General features: G+C 52.1%; 1 protein-coding gene across 4 annotated transcripts in view; it reads right to left on the reverse strand.

Moving 5' to 3' along the window:
• Positions 1–20,077, reverse strand: part of PKNOX2 (PBX/knotted 1 homeobox 2) — a 73,817-nt gene that overhangs the window by 4,309 nt on the left and 49,431 nt on the right. The window contains exons 5-7 of one of the 4 annotated variants that reach the window (XM_065881458.1): positions 13,623–13,740; positions 13,086–13,183; positions 12,157–12,276 (exon numbers count right to left, since the gene is read on the reverse strand). The exons of 1 other annotated variant lie outside the window; for it this stretch is intronic. In XM_065881458.1, coding sequence (XP_065737530.1) covers positions 12,157–12,276; positions 13,086–13,183; positions 13,623–13,740 — 336 coding nt within the window. Of the gene's footprint in view, positions 1–12,156; positions 12,277–13,085; positions 13,184–13,622; positions 13,753–20,077 lie in introns of all 4 variants that reach the window. 2 more of the 4 variants (XM_065881457.1, XM_065881459.1) reach the window with 2 other exon arrangements.

Consider the following 20,077-nt stretch of genomic DNA (forward strand, 5'->3'; position numbering starts at 1 on the left):
GTGGAGCTCCAAGCTCAGCGGCCCTGACAGGAGCCGAGCAGCCTCCCTGTCATCCGTGGCAACCGGTCTGAGAACACAGCAAAAATATAGTAACCTTTCGGCCTTCCTGGGCCCCACGAGGCCCTTCAAACCTCCATGCTTTTGCACATGCTGTTCCCTCTGCTGGAAAGCTTTCTCCCACTTTTCCACCGTGTACGTTTCTGAGCTTCTGCAAAGACCTTTCACAGGTCAAGTCCTCTGAGAGGCCTTTCCCCCCAGCTCCCCGGGGCAAAGTTAGTCACTGCTGCACTTGAATAACTGCCTTTAGCCCGCTATATGGTGATAGATATCTCCCCCTATCCTGGGAGTTGCTCTCAGGCAGGGACCCAGTCTTATTAGACATTGCATCTCCAGTGTCCAGACCAGTAACAGGCAGAGTGGATATTCAGTGTTCGTGTATGAAACAGATGAGTGAACCAGCACAAGAAGGAGATGGCTGACTTGTTCCCTGAGCCTTGCCGACTGCGCCGGTTCATCAACCACAAATGCTGGGAAGCTGCTACCTCGGAGGTGCCCGCAAGTGAACGATACCCGGCCATAGAGCTCGCAGCTTAGAGGGAAAGGCTACAGGCAAAGGAAAAAGCCTCTATTAAGAGGTAGTGTGTCTTCAGCACTGCAGTCTGTAAACTGTTTTAGTAAAGAGCTCAGATTCTGGAGGCAAAAAAAAAAAAAGAAAACGTAGTGTGTAAGTACCCATCGGGTGGTAAGAGAAGTCAGGGGAGCCTTCCCTAGGGAGGAGGGACCTCAACTGGAGTTTGAAGAATGGCCAAGCCATCCCAGTAAAGGAGGACCTGGGCCTTCCAGACAGGGGCCTTGCACTGGGACTTAGAGTCAAGTCAGATGCAAATCTCGTCCATCATTAGAAACCTCCAGAGAAGGAAATGCTTCAGCGTCACCCAGATAACATTTGCTGCTGTCTCTAAGGAGGCTTCGCGTGCGGGCTGCCATTCTGAGTGGATGTCATCAATCCACAGATTAAGGTGCTCCCAATTAATGGAGAGGGAGGAGAGGCAGGGTCCCTGAAACTGGCTGGTTGTTCTCTTATGGTAGGGATACGAAGCCCTTATCCTCCTGGGCGGCAAGTCCCACCACCCATCGCTCCTGGGACCAGTGTCTCGCGAGGCATGCGGTGGAGGCCATGGGGTGAGTGGCTGCATCTGGCACGGCCTTGGGGACAGGTGTGTCGCCAGAACGTTCCTGGCACCACGTCTGGGTGCTCATGGGAGCAGTCCAGCTCGTCCATGCCTCCAGCTTGTCTACGCCTCACACCAGATGATTCCTGAGGACAGAGTCAAAATAGTCCTGGCCGCTGGACAGCCCTCGATTTGGTCAGTGCTACTTTTAGCACGATCGGAAGGGCTCGAGGCCAGGGGCGGGGAGAGGAATCCAGCGAGATGGTGGTGAGCCATCAGGCTGCGGCAGCTGCTCTCTGGTCACAATTTGGAGGAGCTCCTCTGGAGTTGGGAGGGAAGGGCACAGACAGCAGCCCTCTAGGAGAGACAGAGAATGGACCAGAAAATTACAGCTCCTTTTCAGGGCCAGCGGGGAGCCTCAGGGGGCTGGGCAGTGCTGCCTGGTGGTTAAGAGCATGGCCTTTGCAGAGGTCGCGTCCTGCACCCACCGCTTAGCCAGCCGTGTGACCCTGACGATTTATTGTTTGATGTACGCCATCCTCAGTTTCCTGGGCTTAAAAGAGAAATAAGAAGATGGTGACTCCTCCCTGGACTTCGGGGGTGATTGAATGAATGATGCAGGCAAAGCACACGTGCTGCACTGACTCACTCCGCACCGCATGGTGAAGCCTCCCAGACACGGTATCGTTGAATATTTAGTCTCTGGGGAAGGGAACTGCAGGATTTATACTGAGTAGGCATTTCACGACACCACAGTTGGCATCGGGAAACTCCTCTGACGTCTGACCAAACTCTTTCCCTGACACCTCCCTTTTGGCCCTGGAACCCAAGTCTCTTCTGGGCTAAAGTGGAGCTGAAGGCATCTCTCAGTTTGAACTATGGGTTCCCCCTAGGGTCCCGGGTCTGAAAGCAGCTCAGCCAGGCTGGCCCATGGGCCCCTGGCCACGTCTTTCACTCGAAGCCCACCCAAGATGGTGCACCCACCTCCTAGCCCAGGAAGACCCGCAGGAGGCCAGCCACGTCCCGGAGGGACACAGCACGTGGGAAGCAGCAGCCTGCAGGTGTGAGTCGGAGCTGCCGCTGGAGCAGGGGCCCGCTGGAGCTGGCTTTCCCACTTTCCTACACTGGGGTCAACCACACCCTCCCTCCCTTCTCGCTCCTGACCAACTGTGGGCACGTGATCTGCAGCGGCCACAGCTTGACAGCGTGGCCGCTGCTCTACAAAGGCCAGAGACCAGCCGGAGGGAGGCAGCCAGGATGGTGAGGGGTCCTGAAGCAACCACATTTCATCACATCGAAAATGCGAGGCACACCCTGACTTCAGAGATGCTAGAGCAGTTTGGGGTGGAGAGGGGCACACAAGTCACCCAAGGACCCTCCCTTTCCTGCTGTAGCTGCCCTTGCTTATATGTCCCACTCTTCCATTTCTCTCTCTTTTCAACTCCCCTCCCCACTCACAGCTGTGCACACACAGAAAAGCACAAAGAACTGAAATGCATAGCTTGGTGTAGTATCACAAACACCCATGTGACCACCCGCCAGGTCAAAAACTAGAATTCTACCAGCACCCCAGCAGCCCCTTTTCTGCCCCCTCCCAATCACATACCTCCAAAGATATCCTCCCCAAAGATCACCTGATGTTTATGGTAATTACTTTTTTTGCTTTTCCTTACAGTTTTACTATCTATGTTACATCTCTAACCATTATGGTTTAGTTTTGCCTGGTTTGGGACTCTATATAAATGGAATCATACAGCATGTAGTATTTCACTCCACAGTATGGTGTGAGATCCACTTATGGCTGTTCTATGTAACAATCACAGGCATGTTCATTGCCGCATAGTTTCTCATTGTAAAAATCTACTGCCCTCTCGTTCTTCACCCTCCTGCAATTACAAAACCACTCTCCCTCCCTCTGGCTTCTTCAATCCATCCTTCTCATGAGAGCAAGATTGGTCCTTCTTAACCTGCTCCCAACCCCTTAGGTCCCCCCCATGAGCTCTGAGCCCTCACCCTACCCAGGATTCCACACACTACAAGGATGATCTGTTGTTTTTCACCCCAACCAGACAGGCTGCAATGTTTGAGAAAAGGGTCCACACCTGTCTTTTCATCCCCACCTCATTGGTGCCGAGGAAAACGCCTGGCCCATGCCGAGCGTTCAGTATGTCTTCGTTGAATGATCATAGGACCCTAGGGGGTAACTGGTACTTGTCACCATTCCCTCTGTGTGTGTTTGTGGGTGTGAAGATGGGTAGGAGAGGGTGGGGGAATTCTAGCTTGTATCAGGCTGCCTACGTATTAACGGTGCTATCCCCACAACTGATGGTTTCAAGCATATTTGTGGGGGAAGGGGGACGGGGAGGGGGTACCTTCTACACATGAGAAAACTGAGCCCAGAGGCATTGAACGCTGGCCCCAGGTTATATGGCAGGTACATGGCAGAGCTGGGACCCACACCCCCGTGTCTTTAACCACATCCATTCCACCTGTCAGCTACTGCGCTTTTTAACGTATTGTTGATATTCACCACAGGTAGGTATTATTATCTCCATTTTATGAAGAGGAAATTGACATCAGAGAAATTAATTGACTCGCTCAAGGTCATATAGTCAGTAAACAATGGAGCAGGGCTCAATCTCAGGTCTGCCTGCCTCCAAAGCCTTATTCCTTCTACTGTACCACGCTGCCCTAAAGGAACTAATCTTTTCTACAGACCAAACATCCCCAGCCTTTAACCATTCATCATGTGACACGTTTCCTGTCGGAGTCATTTGAACAGACATTTCCCCATCCTGGCTGCCCTTCTCTGGACACGGCTCGTCGAAGGACCTTTTGATATCTGATGCTCAGCCCTGGACACACTATGCTGGATGTGTCTGACCAGCAAGATGGGCAAGCCCCCTCACCTCTATCGAGTCATCTGCTCCCCAGCCCCTTGCGTGTGTGTTTGTGTAACAGCACTGGATCACATCACGGGTTGACCGCTCGTAGTATGTGTATGATTTATTCCCCCGATTAATTTATCAGCCCTTTGAGTGCCGAAATCATGTCTCCTACCTGAAGCTTAGGTTTTAGTGGACAGTTTAGTTAAAGATCTGTGTTCTGGTGGAGAGAAGCCCCCCTGGATTCAGGAAGAACAAACAAGAGATCTTCCTCTACTTTCAGGGAACAGAACTAGACCTGGGTAAACGCTGAGACTGGAGAGCACAGACTTCGTCAGCTTCTCCCTTTTTGGTGCCTTGTTGACTCTTCCCAGCACCCCTCTCACAAATGCCCGGGGCTTCGTGTTATCCTACAGTCAGCTTCCTGAACCGGAGGCCTCTGGCCTCTAGGGCTTCACGGTCAAATGCCCTGCAACTATGTTCATGATGATGGAGATAAAGCTTTCATCAGATTCTCAAAAGGGTCAAGGACCTAGAAGAGGTTGAAAACAATTGCTAGGAACCTTTCCTCTGGCACCCCAGTCTGGCTTACCTCCTCAAAATGCTGTGTTTAAAAATGTTCTAATCTTCATCTTCTACCAATAATAGGCACTGGCACTCTTCCCATGAAAGTGATCTTAGCTGAGTGGGTGTAGAAAACCAAGCTTTTGGATGAATTCGTACCTAAGCTGTGAAGGAGTGATGGCCTCAGGGCCTCGCTGTAGGTATTTTGACAAGGATTGGATCATTTTAAGTGGGTCTCTGCTGAGTGAGATTTCAGATAAGGGGATGAAGTTAAAGGAAAAAGTAGCAGACAAAATATTCTGGAACAAGAATGGTTCAGTCTCCCTAGGCCATTTTCTTGCTTTTTCAAGGTTTCCTACTTTCCTCCACAGATTCCCTAGAAGCGTCAAGGTTTCTCTCAGCGATTTCCAAGGCAGGGCAGATGGTGGGGATTCCTGGAGGGAGACGGGGGGTATTTGTAGCAGCAGCTGTGTCTGTATCAGGACGAAGTACCTTCACATCCATCATCTTATTCTAGCTGGGTATCGTGATTCCCATTATACAGCAGAGGAAACTGAGGCTTCATGAGGTCAAGCAACTCACCGCAGGTCTGCTGGCTACGCAGAGGGGGCAGCAAGACTCAAATCTAGATCCTGCCTCCGAGTACCATGCCCTTTCCATAGACTGTCTCTCTCTGTTGTAAGAGCCACCACTGTTCTAAGTCAGCTGTCGAGGAAGCCCGTACATGGGCCTCTGACAGGGATGGATGCAGGCTTCCTTCAGAGCTTAATACAATGCTAGGCACAGGGAAGGGGGCAAGAATGTTCGCTGAGTGACTGAAAGCAACGCCAAGGCTCAGAGGCAACCAACCGGATCTCACCTCCACAAGCCTTCCTTGGCTGGGAGCCCTTGTGCAGGGCACACACTGTACCCGGGTGCGCGACAACCCTGTTTCTTCCAGCAGGGATCAACCCAGCATGTGAGGCTCTAGCCCTGTGGGTGAGGATAGCTGGCAATCTGACAAGGAATCTCAAAGATAAGGACGGGCTCAGAATCGTGGGGTGTACACGAACGTGTGTAGCAGTATCACTCAAGGCCCCAAAGTTGAAACAACCCAAATGTCCATAAACTGATGAACGGATAAACAAAATGTGGTCTGTCTACACAATGGGAGACTGTTCAGTCATACACAGGAACGAAGCACTGCTATATGGTACGATATGGATGAACCCTGAACACATCACGCTAAATGAAAGAAGTCAGTCACAAAAGACTCCATATCGTACGATTTCATTCATGTGAATTATCCAAAACAGGCAAACCCATCTAGACAGAAAGTAGATCGCTGGCTTCTAGAGGCAGGGGAGTGACGGCTAATGGGTACCGGGTTTCTTTCCAGGGTGATGAAATAGTCTGGAATGAGATAGTGGTAATGATCGCAGAGCTTTGTAAATATACTTGAAACCTCTGAATTGTACAGTTAAAAAGAGTGAATTTTATGGCATGTAAGTTACATTTCAATACCAAAAGAATCAAACAGAGAAGGCCCCTGGTGTTTTTGTGCACTCAGCTTTTGTGGCTATAGCCGAGTTTATACGAGGGCCCTGGAGCAAGGTCCTCAGCTCTGTGGGGGCAGGGGTGAGATGGCTGCAAGCAGAGTGCAACTGTGACCCTGGCTGGATGCGTGCCGGGCTTGTGGATGTGATGGATACGGAAGGAAGAGGAGGGATGAGATAGTAAGACAGCCTCACTGTATCTAAAACTAGGGCCCGGCTATCAAAATCCTGCGGCTGTCCCAGGACGGGGCTCTGGGCCTCAGCTGAGGGTCGGGGTCCCCCTTTGCTTTACCTAGACTTTGCATGGGAACTGAGAGATGCTGTGGTTTCTTGCGTCAATGCAGAGGCAGTAACAGCCTAGTGGGTGAGACATTAGAGGCTCAAGCCACACAGACCTGGGTTCAAATCCTGCGGGACCTTGGGGAATGCGTTACCTTCATGGAGCCTAGTTTTGTTATTGGTAAAATGAGGATCATTTCACCCGCCGGCTGGGCAGGTGAAACGAGATGATGCAGGAAGATGCTTGGCCCGCACCCCGGCGCACAGAAGTAGCTAAGGGAGGAGGGGCTCCTCTGATGGTGGCAGGGCCGCTGGGGCTTGGTTTCTTCTCTAGGCTCCCCCCACCCTCAGAAAACACTCTGTAAACTTGCTCCTGTGCTTGGGTAACAGCAGCACAGAGAACAGGCACATTTTTGACGGAAATAGGCAGAATCACCCAGGCAGGACAGGGCGAGGCTGGGATCTGGACAAGAGGAGATGAGGGCAGAAGCGGGGGCGGAGCTGCGCCCCTCCCTCTCTCCTCCACCGAGAGGACCCTCTGCCAGGGTTTCTCACCCTATCTGGATTTGTAATGGAATGACTGCTTCCAGCAGGAGTTTAGCTGCTTTCAGCCAAAATGCAGTAGCAAGAAAATCTCACTGGATTCTTCAGGGACCCAGAAGCAAGGAACTGATGGATGAAACCATTCCAGTCTCACCGCAGCCTAACAGCAAAAAGGCTCCGGGGTTTAGCCTCCACCTCAGGAGCACGCCGTCATCTGAATACATGTCTATAGCTGCTAGTGCCCCAAACAGTGGAAATGACAAGGAGCCTCTGACACAGGGCAAAAGGAATCAAAGAATACTAACTTCTGCCTGAGGGAAAGAAGAAAACAGGAAAACCAGCATCTACGACAGAAGTTCTAATAACCGATCTCTATTAAACAAGTCTACAGATTATACCACGCTCTCCTGCTGTCAACCGTTAGAACTGCCGTCCACAGTATCCTGACGGCTCGAGATGAACAGATTACTCTGTAGAATGTTCATTAGCCAATTTATGTGCTTGTCAGAAAGTCAGCAGTGTTTGTGTTGACTAGTTTATGCCCGTTATACGTGTTACTGTAATCATGTAACTTTATTCTGTAAACCAATAAAATATGAGTGCAAAAAGCAAGAGTTGTAGCTAAGAAAACTAAGCGGAGTGCTTTGGGAAGACTCCAGACTCAAATTTGCTTAAAAATTTGCTTACAGGTGAGACAAGTATAAGAGACTGGGATACACAATAAAAGTCTAGAAATATCCTGCAGACAGATTACTTCCCCAAAGCCAAAGTTCTTATTCCATTTTAAATAAAGATGAAATGTATAGATTTTATAGGAGAAGTTTGTGCAAGTAAAATGACAAACTTTAATCAGAAAATGACCGTGTCCTTATAGCAAAACATTAGCAAATGTATTATGTATGTCTTTTAAATCAAAATAAAATGTATCTTACATGTACCCCTATGTTCATAGCAGCACTATTCACAATAGCCAAGACACAGACACAACCTAAACGTCCATCGGCAGATTAATGGATAAAGAAGATGTGGTACACACACACACACAATGGAATACTACTCAGCCATAAAAAGGCCGAAATAATGCCATTTGCAGCAACATGGATGGACCTAGAAATTATCATACTAAGTGAAGTAAGTCAGAAAGAGAAAGACAAATACCATATGATATCACTTGTATGTGGAATCTCAAATATGATGCAAATGAATATATCTATGAAACAGAAACAGACTCACAGATGCAGAGAACAGACTTGTGGTTGCCAAGGGGGATGGGGGTGTGGGAGGGAAGGACTGGGAGTTTGGGGTTAGCAGATGTAAACTAGTACATATAGGATGGATAAACAACAAGGTCGTACTGTACAGCACAGGGAACTATATTCAATATCCTGCGATAAACCATAATGGAAAAGAATATGAAAACGAATGTAAACATATATATGTATAACTGAGTCAGTCTGCTGTACAGCAGAAATTAACACAACATTGTAAATCAACTCTACTTCAATAAAATAAATTAAAAAAATAAAATGTACCTTTTTAATGGTTGTTTCTTTCTTCAATCAACTTTTCCAATTAAACAATCAACAAATTAGTTGTCTCCCCTGCACTGGATATGAGAACATCACTGATATTGAGAACTGCCCTTTTTCATACCTTTTCTAAGACTGAACAGCTACTATATGCCTAATATAATGTTGCCACAGAGTGGGGTTCTCCAAGAACTACAGTCTCAGACTTGCTCTCAGAGCAACAATGAAAACAAGAGTGACTCAGAGTGATCAAATATTTGGGAAGAGCTTCAAGCCACGCCCCCTCTTGCAAATTCACGATGCGCCCCTAGTATACTAAGGGTAAAGAAATAAGCTAAACTTCGTATAACCAGATTTTCCCAAATCTGTTTCATCAGGATACCCTTTCTTGGGAGCGACACCTACAACATCCTGTAAAGGTACCCATTTGGGAAGCAATGCTTTGGGGCCCAGAGAAGAGGTATCATGTATGATCTCTATTCTTAAACAATTTACATCAGAGATATACACCATGTAGATTCGACACACACACATACACACAGAACAGGTAAGTAACAGTATTAGTCAATGTATTCTTAGGGTCAAATGATGGGAGAATCAGGAGGTATTACAGATCAGAACAACAGATGAGCCATCCACCTCTAAATAACTTTCACAGATGTTGGGCCTTGGCCTCAAAAACTTGCTCGTGGTCTGCTGTTCTAGAAAGTTCACACTTCTTGAGTGTGATTGTGTATCAGGCATGGCTCTTTACATAAGTTATCTCATTTAGTTTTCTCAACCATGGAAAATGGGTATTATCTCCTTTTTCAAAGAAATAAAGTGATTGCCCAGCTAGTGGAAGGGCCTCAATTCATACTCCTGCCTGTCTGGCTTGAAAGCCTGTCCTCTTTCCACTGTGCCCTGTTACCAAGAGCCTTCACAGGCTTTTTCCTGAGCTGGGGTTTAGGGGAATTGTGTGCCCACCTGTATCTGGGGAGCCAGCCTTGGCCTGCAGGGGACAACTGTGTCATGCTAAGTCCCCAGGGCCTGGACTTCTCCCCATCTTCTTCCTCCCCCTCTTCCAGAAGTTCTGAGTTCTGACTTTAAAGGCCCACGGGTCACTCTCTTGTCCTCTCTCCATGGCCTCTGTGGGGAAGGCATTAAGTGGGGGAGGACTTGCCAGTGTCACGTGCTTTATCGACAGTACCCACACTGAGTGCACGCTGAAGAGGGCCCGGGGCGGGTGACGGCCTCACTCACACGTTCAGCAAGTCCCCGCCATCGTTCCAGGTCCCTCCTGCAGCTCTAAGCTGGGTCCTTCTTTCCCCTCTGCTTTGTGCTCAGCTGCTACACCCTCTCTTCCCTGCCTCTACCTTCCTCTGCCTTCCCACGTCCGGCTGGGGGTGGCCGTAGAGTGGAAGGGAAAGACCCTGAGCCTTTGAGGGGGCTCGGCAGGAGGCGGGGGCGAAGGGCAGGGCGAGAGGCAGAACATGAACTGAGTCCAAGGTCAGAGGAGGGATGGATAGTGTGACCCTCCGTCTCAGGCTGAAGACTTAACTCAGGGGTGAGTTGCCATCGGAAGTGACAGGAGTCAGCGGGGGGCACTGGCCTGGACGTCAGGCCCCTCTCCCTCCTATATTTGCCTTTTCTCCCCTCAGAAGTAAGGCTGTAGGTGTGTTCACATCAGTCTTCAAACATGCACAGGATGGGGGTAAGGAAAGGAAGAGAAGCGAGGGAACGAACATTTAATAAGACCCAGCGTGCTAGGGTCTTTGCACTCATTTCACTGCTCCGTCATGATCACCATAAGAGGTGAGTGTGGCCAGATCACAGAGGAAGAGGGAAAGCCTAGATGCGAAGCTGGGTTTGGTTGCCTCAAAAGCCCACGAGCTTTCCACCAAACCCACAGCCCTACAGTTACACAGCAACACAACGTAACACGTGGCCTCCTCTAGGTCCATGGCTGGGGCCGGGGAGGTAGCCTGGGTGCCCCCAACTTGGGTGTTACAGCTCAGTGCACAGAGACAGAACCTCCCCTACAGAGGCCCTCTTCCCAGCGCTGGGGCTGGGAGCTTCGCACAGACACTGGGCTCTCAGGGCCACCAAGTCCATCTGAGCCCTCTGGCTCTCTAACAACGTGGAAGAGAGAACAGGCAGGAGACCTGGGCATCCCCACCGCGAGCTCCAGATACTGAGTCAGAACAACAGGCCGAGGCTGCACCTGGCTTCCTCACTAGGCTCCGGGAGTCTCTCCAACCTCCTTTCCTGGCTTTAACCCTCAGCCTTCCAGCGCTTTCTCTCCAAATTTGGTTATTGTTTGCTCCCAAGGTGGTGCCTTCAAGATGTGCTTCCTCAGCAAACGCTGGGGCGGCCCCGAGTCCTCATTCCCCAGGGTCGGCGGGGAGGGTGTACATACCGGTGGGGGGCGCGGAGCTCAGGCCACATCCAGCACCTCAGAGCAGTTCTGGCCATCTGCTGGGGGGCAGGAGATCCTAAGATCCCCGGATCCTAGGACCACCTGGGCCTGGGCGCCCTGGCTCTTGGAGGCACTTCTATTTCAAATAAAGGGCTGATGACTGACTGATTAATTAGTTCCCACGATCCGCTGGTTTTTCTCTCCTTGTCTCTGAAGAAAGAGTCCCCCTAACTCCTGATTCTTCCCCACACTTTTCCGACCAATGTATCTACAGCCCCAAGCTTGGTATCTGTCTTCTGTCTGTGTGTCTACTACTCATGCCAGGCCAAGAGCTTGCAGTCCACTGGGAGCCCACCTGTGCTCGAAGAATCCACCTCCCCACCCCAGACACACACACACACACACACACACACACACACTCAGCCCGGAGTCCCCGGCTTGCTTTATTGCTCCAGCCCTGAATGATGTTAGCAGCTTGCTAGTGATAATAGTGTTAAAGTCGCTTCTGATAGTCAAGGCCTGTCTGCTGGAACTTACACCGCACACAAACACAACTACCGTCACGGTGGGTGCACAGGGCAGGCGCTTTAGAAACATCATACTTAAATCTGAGGCTGTGTCGTCATTTTACGAAAGAGGCTATGAACGCAACTGCTCTGCGTTTCTGAGCTCGGCTGGTTACGTGAGGCCAGGATTTCTGCCCGGGCGGCTCCTCCGGGGGGTGGGCTCAGCCACGGCTCCCCGGTATGTGCCTCCTCTGGCTGCCCTGATCAGAGGGAAATGGACGCACACCCTCTGCTTCCCCCCCGCACTGAGGACTCGGGAAGCAGAAGAGTCCTGATGGAGAATCAGCATTTTCTTCCACGGGAGAGGGCAGGGGTGAGCGTGGCTGACCGCGGGAGGAGGCTCTGAACCAGTAAGCACAGCCCCGGCTCCCACGGAATCTCACCCTGTCCCTGAAACCACCCTGTCCACTAGCCCAGGACTGCGTTCTCTCCAGAACGTGTCTGTCCCCACTCCCTCATCGATGTCACACTTTTTTGAGGCAGCGGCCGCAAGCACTGGAACCCCCAGGTGTAGGTCCCATTTAAGCCCCCCTCTGCCCTGGCCTCTGGAAGATGGTATCCCTATCAGAGGGCCTCTCTTTGAGGCCACACCCTCTGCAGATCTAGGGATGATGGTCTGGTGCCCCAGGGCTTATTCATACCCCACGCTGCAACTCCACACCCCAACACACACACACACACTCACCATGAGATGCTGGAAGAGCCAAGAACGCATTATATTGGTGGCATGCTTGGGCAAGACTCCTCGTTTGTTCTTGGACTTCTTATCCTCATTTTCCAGGAGGGAGGTGAGGTCAAGGTTAACCTTCAGGGCACGTGGAGAAAAAATCAGCATCAGCAGCCTGGCGGGCCAGCGGCTAGGGACCTGTTGCCATAGAGACAGCAGCCTCTCGCTGCCAATCCCCTTTCCCAACTCATTCTGAGGGCCCGGGGGAGGTTACCTTTCCTGTCACCCAGCGCCAGCCTCTCAGAGGATGGGAGAAGGGAAGACGGCGAAGAGGGAGGAGAAGGGGATGAGAGAGGAGACAGGGGAAACAGGGTCATGCAAAGGGCACAGGAGAGAGAGATTGGCCGTAAACCGTCCGTTATTAGCATTCCTGGGGTACGTTAGAGTCTGCACAGCGCTTTCCTATCCATGACCGTGGTCAGCCCTCACATCAGCTCTGTAGGCTGGTGGGGCTAGTGGGCAGCTGGTGTCAATCCCTCGTCTATGGATAAAAACTCAGAGGCTCAGAGAGGTTAGGTGACTCATCCGAGATGGCAGAGTTAATGTCAGATCTCGGGCCTCTGACTTCAGATCTTCTCACTCCCACCCTGGCCCCCTTGTGTACGCTCTACCCCACTGAGCTACAGAGTGGCTCGGAGTGTAGACCAGGAATAGGAAGTGCAGGATCCCTCCATGTAACCCCGAGAGGCGGCAAAATCCCAGTTGATAAAACCTTTCCAACAGCCACCTTCTTTTCTGTCAGGTGGGGGTAATGATACTCCTTAGAGGACTAACGAGGATGTAAGGAGTTACTGGTATAAAGTGCCTAGCAGGCAGTAAGCGTTACGGTCGCCCTCCCCCAAACCCATGCACATAGGCGCACACCTACACTGCACAAACACACTCACCTGTGTGTTCTGGAGCTGGATGGCTCCCTGGGGGATTGCCTGGGTGACCACCTGACCCTGGGAGGTTACCATGGTAACCGGCTGGTATAAGGCTCCACCTGAGGAGACAACCACTTTTGGAGTCCCCTGCCATGGGGGTGGGTAGGAGTGAGGGCAAGCAGGGTTCCCAATGCCCTTGGCACTCACGTGTAAGCACCCTCTACTCTGGAGGCATCCAGCCCCTGTGGAGGAGGGGTGGGACGGGGATGGGGTCCAGAGACTAGAGTCTCTCTGTGTGTTTGGCGGAAGGGTCTCTGACGGGCTTATGAGCCTTTGACCCAAATTTGTTCCAAACCACCATCACCAGGTCTTGCTAACCATCTATAAGCTTACAGAACACTTCAGTCAAGAAACGCTGCTGGAAGCCCCTCCCTCGGCAGGGGGCACCTCTCCCATTTCCTAGGACGTTTTGTTCAGTGCCCTGCCCCCAACCCTGGAATTCCCTCAGGGCCACCCGGCCTCCTCCCAGGGGTGCTCCCCACAATCCGCTGCACGCACCTGACACCACTTGTGAGTTGACAGTTGTCATGGCGATGTTGCCCTGCTGGAGCGCTGAGGCTGGGACCACAATCCCCTGGGGGTTATTGGAGACTCCGGACATGGAACTGGGGGAACTCTGCAGGAGGTCCTGGCAGTAAGGGAGGCGTGGTTTGTGACAATGCCACTAAGAGCTTAGATGCCACAGCCCCAAATTGCTCCTCTCCCCTCCCCCTTCCTGCCTTGCCTCCTCCCTTTTCCTGCTCCTCCCAGACCCAAATCCAGAAAGCAATTCTCATGGCTCCCTAGAAAGTGTGAAGAAGGCTCAATCTGAAAAAAAACCCAACCAACGATAGTCACGCATTTAGCCATTCTATTCCCCTGCAAACCTGAGACATAAATTATCCCGGAAACCAGCGGTCCGCACCTCGGCTTCACTTTGCAAGTTCCGGTATCCGTACCTAGGTTCCACCCCCGGCGATTCTAATTTAATTGGTCAGGGGTGTGGCCAGGGCTTTCGGCGCGGGGGTGGGGGTGGGCGAGGGGCGGGTGTTGAAAGCTCCCCAGGTGATTCCAACCCCAGGCCAGGGCTTCACCTGCACATCCTTCGTACTCAGTTCTGTCTCCAGATGCCCCACCCCGACCCCAGGGCCTCGCTTCCCCGTACCTGTATCGCAGCACTTATTACACCAAGATCAACACAAAGTGGCCTCCGACATATTCTCTTTGTATCCTTAGCACGTAGTTTAGGGCCTGACACATCACGGCTACTAAAATATTTGCTAAATAATAAAAAAATAGCCGCCTGGCCCCTTCATAACCTGTCTTCCAGGAATCTCACGTGAGCCTCCCCTCAGCCAGCCTCGGGCACATTCCATCGGCTGCTTCCTCTCCCTCAGGCCCCCACCACGGAGCCCACCGCGGAGGTCCCCTCCGCCCCACACTGTCACTGCCTGCCGGTTTCCCCCAGACAATGGCAAAGCAGCTAAGAAAACCATTTTCCCCCCTGGTACCCTCATCATTGCCACGTAAGAGCTGGGCTAGGATCGCTTAGACTTGATGTAGAGGGACAGCAGGGAGGCTCGGCCGTGGGTCTCCAAGAAGGGCAGCAAGGCCTCCCTGCTTGGCGGCCGGTCGCTCTGCTCTGCTCGGGAGGGTTTGTGAGGAAGGAATTGGGTGTGAGAGGTCGGGGTCTCCAGGCTTCATCTGGAGACAGCAAGGCAGGCGCAAATGAGGTGTAGTGCCCAGAGCCCGAGAAGACCCACCAGGGTCGCTTAGCGCCCAGCCTCTGGTGCCCCCGACCACAGGCCCACGTGTAAAAACAGGGCTTGAACCGGGTAACCTGCCCAAAAGGCCAGCTGGAAGGAATTAGGCAGGAAAACGGCCAAGGAAATAGGGGGAAAAGGAGGCCCCTGGCTTCCTAGCTTTGGTTTTAGGACCAGAGGAGCTTGGGCCTTCGGCTGCGGGAAGGTCTAGAGTGTGGAGTGAGGAGAAACGTGCGCTTGGAGGAAACCTGGAGCCAGTGACGGCACACAGGGAGCGACAGACAAAGGAGAAGCATCAAAGGCCGGGGGACAGCTAGGGCGCATCACCTCCCAGACCCTGGCACCCGGGAAGCTGGCCAAGCCTCTCACAGAAAGAGGCAGTCGGTACTGACTTACACGTCTCATTCGATTCAGCTGCCTAACCCGCCTTGGCATCTCCTCCGAGCTGCCTTTTCTACCCTCCTGTACTGTCCGGCTCAGGGCTATAAATACGCAACAGCGGGGCGGGAGCCTGGCTTCCCCTCCTCCATGCCGGGGGCCTCCCATCTGGCTCCTGGGAGGAGGCCTCGCTCCCATACTCGGCTCACCTCTGCGGCTGTGACCTTGGGGAACGGAGGGAGCGGCTCCTGCCTCAACTTTTCCTTTCTGGGATCTGTGAGGGCCACCCCACCAGCGAGGTTTATTCTTTGAGCAGAATTCTTGGCCTTCTCATTTGTACAGCTCCGGGGTGACGCTGAGTCTGACCTGCAGAAGCCTAGAGACTGGAAGGGCCCTTACAATCTGAGTATTTCAGCTCCCTGAGGTACAAATAAGGAACGGAGGCTCAGACATCCAAGCGACTTGCCCACGGTCCCCCAGCTGGGTAGCAGCAACAGGGCTAGAACACAGTCCTCTGTCCTCCACAAACACTGGACCCACACCCTGTGCCAAGAACTGGGCTGCAAGGTGCTCCTGGAATCACAGCGGTTCAATAGCTGTTGAAGGCAAGTGAGCAGATTAAAAACAGCCCAAACCTGGAAGTACGGAGACAGCGTGGGCACCCAAGGAATGAAGGTGGATTGGGAATTAGCACCTCAGGCCTCAGTCTCCTCACTTATAAGATGTGTCTGGCTCGGTGCTAACACCCAGGAATCCTCAAAGCCTGACTCTTCAGCTGTGAGTCTGCTCCAAGCTTGAGCTCCCCTCGTCCCAAACTCCCAGCCAACCATTCTCCCAGGGTGTAAAGCAATACTGAGATGACGTGAGGCTGAGGCAAACGTGGAAGGTAAATTTAATGGGGGGTGGGGTATCCACTCCATGCCACTCACCCTAAAACTATTGGCAGTGACTTTTCAACAATCTCTGGTTCGGAATCACCCATGCCACAGTGCTCGTCATTGAATAAGGATATTTGGGAATTTCAAACGTAAAAAGTTGTCCCATACTTTCTCCTCCAACCCCACCCCCTGCCCCTCGGAAAAAATATTCAGCAAGGTTAGAAAAACACAGGCAAAGCCAGTAAAATAAATATAAGATGTATGCCTTGGGATTCAACCAACACATTTTTACTAGCAGAGGCAAAAGGGTGAGCTATCACCAGCTTATTCAAACTCTGGCTGGCTCTCAGACTTGTGGCTTGGCTAGCCTCCATGCCAGCTTCCCCAGTTTAGGTAACTAAAGGCAATTTACACGTTGGCTCAGACCCTTCTCTTTCCTACCCTCTCCTCCTACTCTGGGTCTTTGCTGGGAGGTGCTAAGAGGCCAGGTTACATTAGTAAAGGAATGGGACGGAGAACTTCATGGGTAGAGACCGTGGGCAGGGCCTGGACTGGCCCCATCTTAGCTGGGACAAAGAGAGGAAGTGAAAACTTGGCATCCCTGAGGTCTGGGGAAATGATATTCATCTCTTACATTTGTAAATATGAGCTGTTTCACAAACCTGCCTGAGAACTGGGGTGTTTTTTTGTTTTGTTTTTATTTATTATTGGCTACGTCGGGTCTTAGCTGATGCATGCGGGATCTTTCGTTGCAGCGCGCGAGCTCTTCGCTGTGGTGGCTTCTCTCTAGTTGTGGAGTGCGGGCTCCAGGGCGTGTGGGCTCTGTAGTTTGTGGCACGTGGGCTCTCTAGTTGAGGCGCACGAGCTCAATACTTATGGCGTACGGGCTTAGTTGCCCCGAGGCACGTGGGATCTTAGTTCCCTGCCCAGGGATCGAACCCGTGTCCCCTGCATTGTAAAGCAGATTCTTTACCACTGGACCACCAGGGAAGTCCCCACTGGGGTGTTTTTTAAGACACAGATTCTTAGGACCATTGAATTAGACCATCAGCGATCTGTGTTTTTTAAAAACCTCCCTCACATGGTCCCAAAGATCAGATGGGTCTGAAAACTACCTATTTATCATACACACTGAATATCAGAGAGCATTCTTTCACTGTGCTATTTCATTTTAACCTCACCACTACCTATGGGGTCAGCAGAGGAGAGATTCTTCTATTTGCCTGAAGAGGAATTGAGGTCCAGAGAATGGAAGTGACCTTCTTGAGTCACATGGCTCTGCCTCGAACCCAGGTCTTCTGGCTGCAAGTGTAGCACCGATGCTCCCATGGAGAGATGAGCTTTGGAGTGAGACAGCCAGGCTCCACGGTAAGCACAGTGTCCGGCACATTTAGGCACCCAAAAAATCATTTGCCACTTCCCTTGGCTAAAGTCGCGCCACTAGGGAATGGCACAACCAGGGTTTAAAACCTGTCCTAGACACGTAGGGCCTCGTGGGTTCCTTACTTAGCAACAGCAGAGGTTCATCCGGGGCTGCACGCCTAGCAGTGGTGGTCACACCTTGATACATGCCCCTTCGTTCCTGCCTCCCTGCCTTTGGTGTTCCTGGGCCAAGGCCAAGCCCCAGAAGTCGAAGCTGCGGTCTCTGTCCCAGACAAGCTCCGAGACTTGACTTTGCAACTATTTCTGGTCACGCCTTAGTTTCCAGCCCGCTAGAACCTTGTCTCTACGGAGACAATGGGGCTGCGTCTCTGGAGACCGTGTACCGGTCTTTTCTGAAGAAGGATCTACTACAGCGGCAGTGGGAGCCCCCTGGGGAGAAGATGTTGGCTAAGCACACAGTGTTATTATCTTCTCGACAGCTTCCTCCTGGGTCTCAACAGACTCCAAACCGGGTAGATGGTGCTCTGCCTAGACCCACACAGAGCTGTTTCCTGCCAGGCTCCTTGGCCTCATGAAGAGGCTAGAAGCACATGTGGTAGTTTCAGTGACATTTCAACAGCCGGAGACTCACATCCCTGCTTGAGTTGTCCAGGAACCGGGGGCTGAAAGCTGGTTATCCAATCCAGGAATTCTTTGCCGTGATCTCCTGATCTTTGCCTGATAGTGGTGTCCGCAAGCCTCTGGAAACTGCCGGAAGGCTGGGAATCATGGGCACTTTCCTGGCTCTTCTGGTGGAGCCGTTCCATCGGGCTGGGGAGCATCAGTCTCTTACTTTCTAGTAGGAAATGGGCCAAAAGGCTGAAAACTTAGAGTTCCCCAGCAGTGACGTCTTTTAGGGCATGGACCAGGTGACCAAGGAGTCAGATGGAAGTCAACGAGCTGGCCTCCACAGACCTCATCCCACTGTTGCTCCTTGTGTACTGTTTCCCAGAGACACAGAGAGGCCAAGAGCCTCTCGGGAGGGGCACAGCGAGGTAGGGGAGCAGCTTTAGGATGGCTGAGAGCTTGCACTCCTGGACGCCACCCGTGAGCCAGCTTCCAGGCCCTCGCGTCCTGGGGCCATCAGTCATTCTTTTTGAACCACAGTGGTCACTGGGTGAGCTTTACTCCACGTTTCATTTTTGGAACAAAAAAAGATGACTTGTTCAAAAGGAAGCCCTTACTAAGAAAAAGTGAAAGGCTCTGCAATTACTTTTGGAAGCGGAGGGTGGAGACGGCCGGGAACAAATGAACTGGCATTGACTGTGAACTCTGACACGATGGTCTGATGTCGGCCCAGGAGGAGCTGTGTCAGCCCCTCGAGCCATCTTTCTTCACTGTTAATAGCGAAAGGGCTTATGCTGCGTGGGAAGACTTAATTTCCACTCAAGGAAGAAACTCCTGGAAGAAACCACGATGGTAAGAAGAAATGAAGGAGTGAAGGAAAGGACTGATTAGAAAAGTTTTCCTTTAAGTTATTTTGAAATAGCTGTAATTTTTATTGTACTAGGATGCCTGTGAAACAGGGGAGTGAACTGGATGACCTTGCGAAGGCCCTTCCGGTTGGGAATTTTAGAAAAACCAACGCCATTCCCTGGGATGTATTGTGAGTGGGTGGAGGGAGTGGGGGGCGGCGGCAGTGGGCGCCCCGGCTGTCTGCCATCGCCCCCCCAGGCCACTAGGGGTCTCTGCTGATCCACCAGCCCAGACCATCCTCCCTAAAGCCTCCCAAGCCTCCCAGGAGGACGGGTTTGTTGCTAACTTGCCTAGACTGGGGGTGGGGAGCTGGTCTGCTGGAGAGCTTGTCTTGACCCACCCGGGCAAGCCCTCGGCCCATCCTCTTGACTCCCTTAAGGCTCCCTGTCAGCCTGATATGCTGGGCAGGCAGCACAAGGGTTCTCTCTCATGCGCGTGTCACCTCCCCCTGCTTGGTTGCAGGGTTTTTCAGGGAAAGAGGGGTCTTTCTTTGAATTCCCCCAAACTGCCTAGCACAGCGCTGGGTGCAGGATAGATGCTCAGTAGATGGGTGGCCTGAATGGGCTTCAGCCTGGAACGGGGTGAGCGTGTGCCTTTGGGGGGCAGGGACATTGCCACTGTCCCCAGACACCGTGTTCTTGGCCGCATCCCTCTAGTTCTGGCAGAGCCAGCGTGCTGTCTCAGGCTGGGAAAAGCTGGGTTCCCAAACCCGGGGAAGCCAATCACACGTAAACAAGCCACCTAATCCCATTCCTGTTCCACTCCAGTCGGGAGCTTTTGTCTCAAGGGAACAGCAACTGCTGCTGCTCTTAAGGAACATTCCCTCAGAAAGAGGGAACCGCTCAGGTTTCTGAGCCTGGCAGGGCCGCCCCCTTGGGGTCCTGGCCCCTGAGCGGAGGCCGGGGGGCTAGGAACCCAGAAGGGACAGCCTTAACGCCCATAAAGGAGAAAGGCAGTGGAACTCCCGGAACTCAGCTTCCTGTCACTTGGGTCTGGGGGTGTCCCCTTTTCATCTCAGGAGTGACCTTGCAGGGTGGGTCACCACCCCCAGCTCGGC

This window comes from Phocoena phocoena, chromosome 8 (genome assembly GCF_963924675.1).
Source record: "Phocoena phocoena chromosome 8, mPhoPho1.1, whole genome shotgun sequence".
Lineage (NCBI taxonomy): Eukaryota > Metazoa > Chordata > Mammalia > Artiodactyla > Phocoenidae > Phocoena > Phocoena phocoena.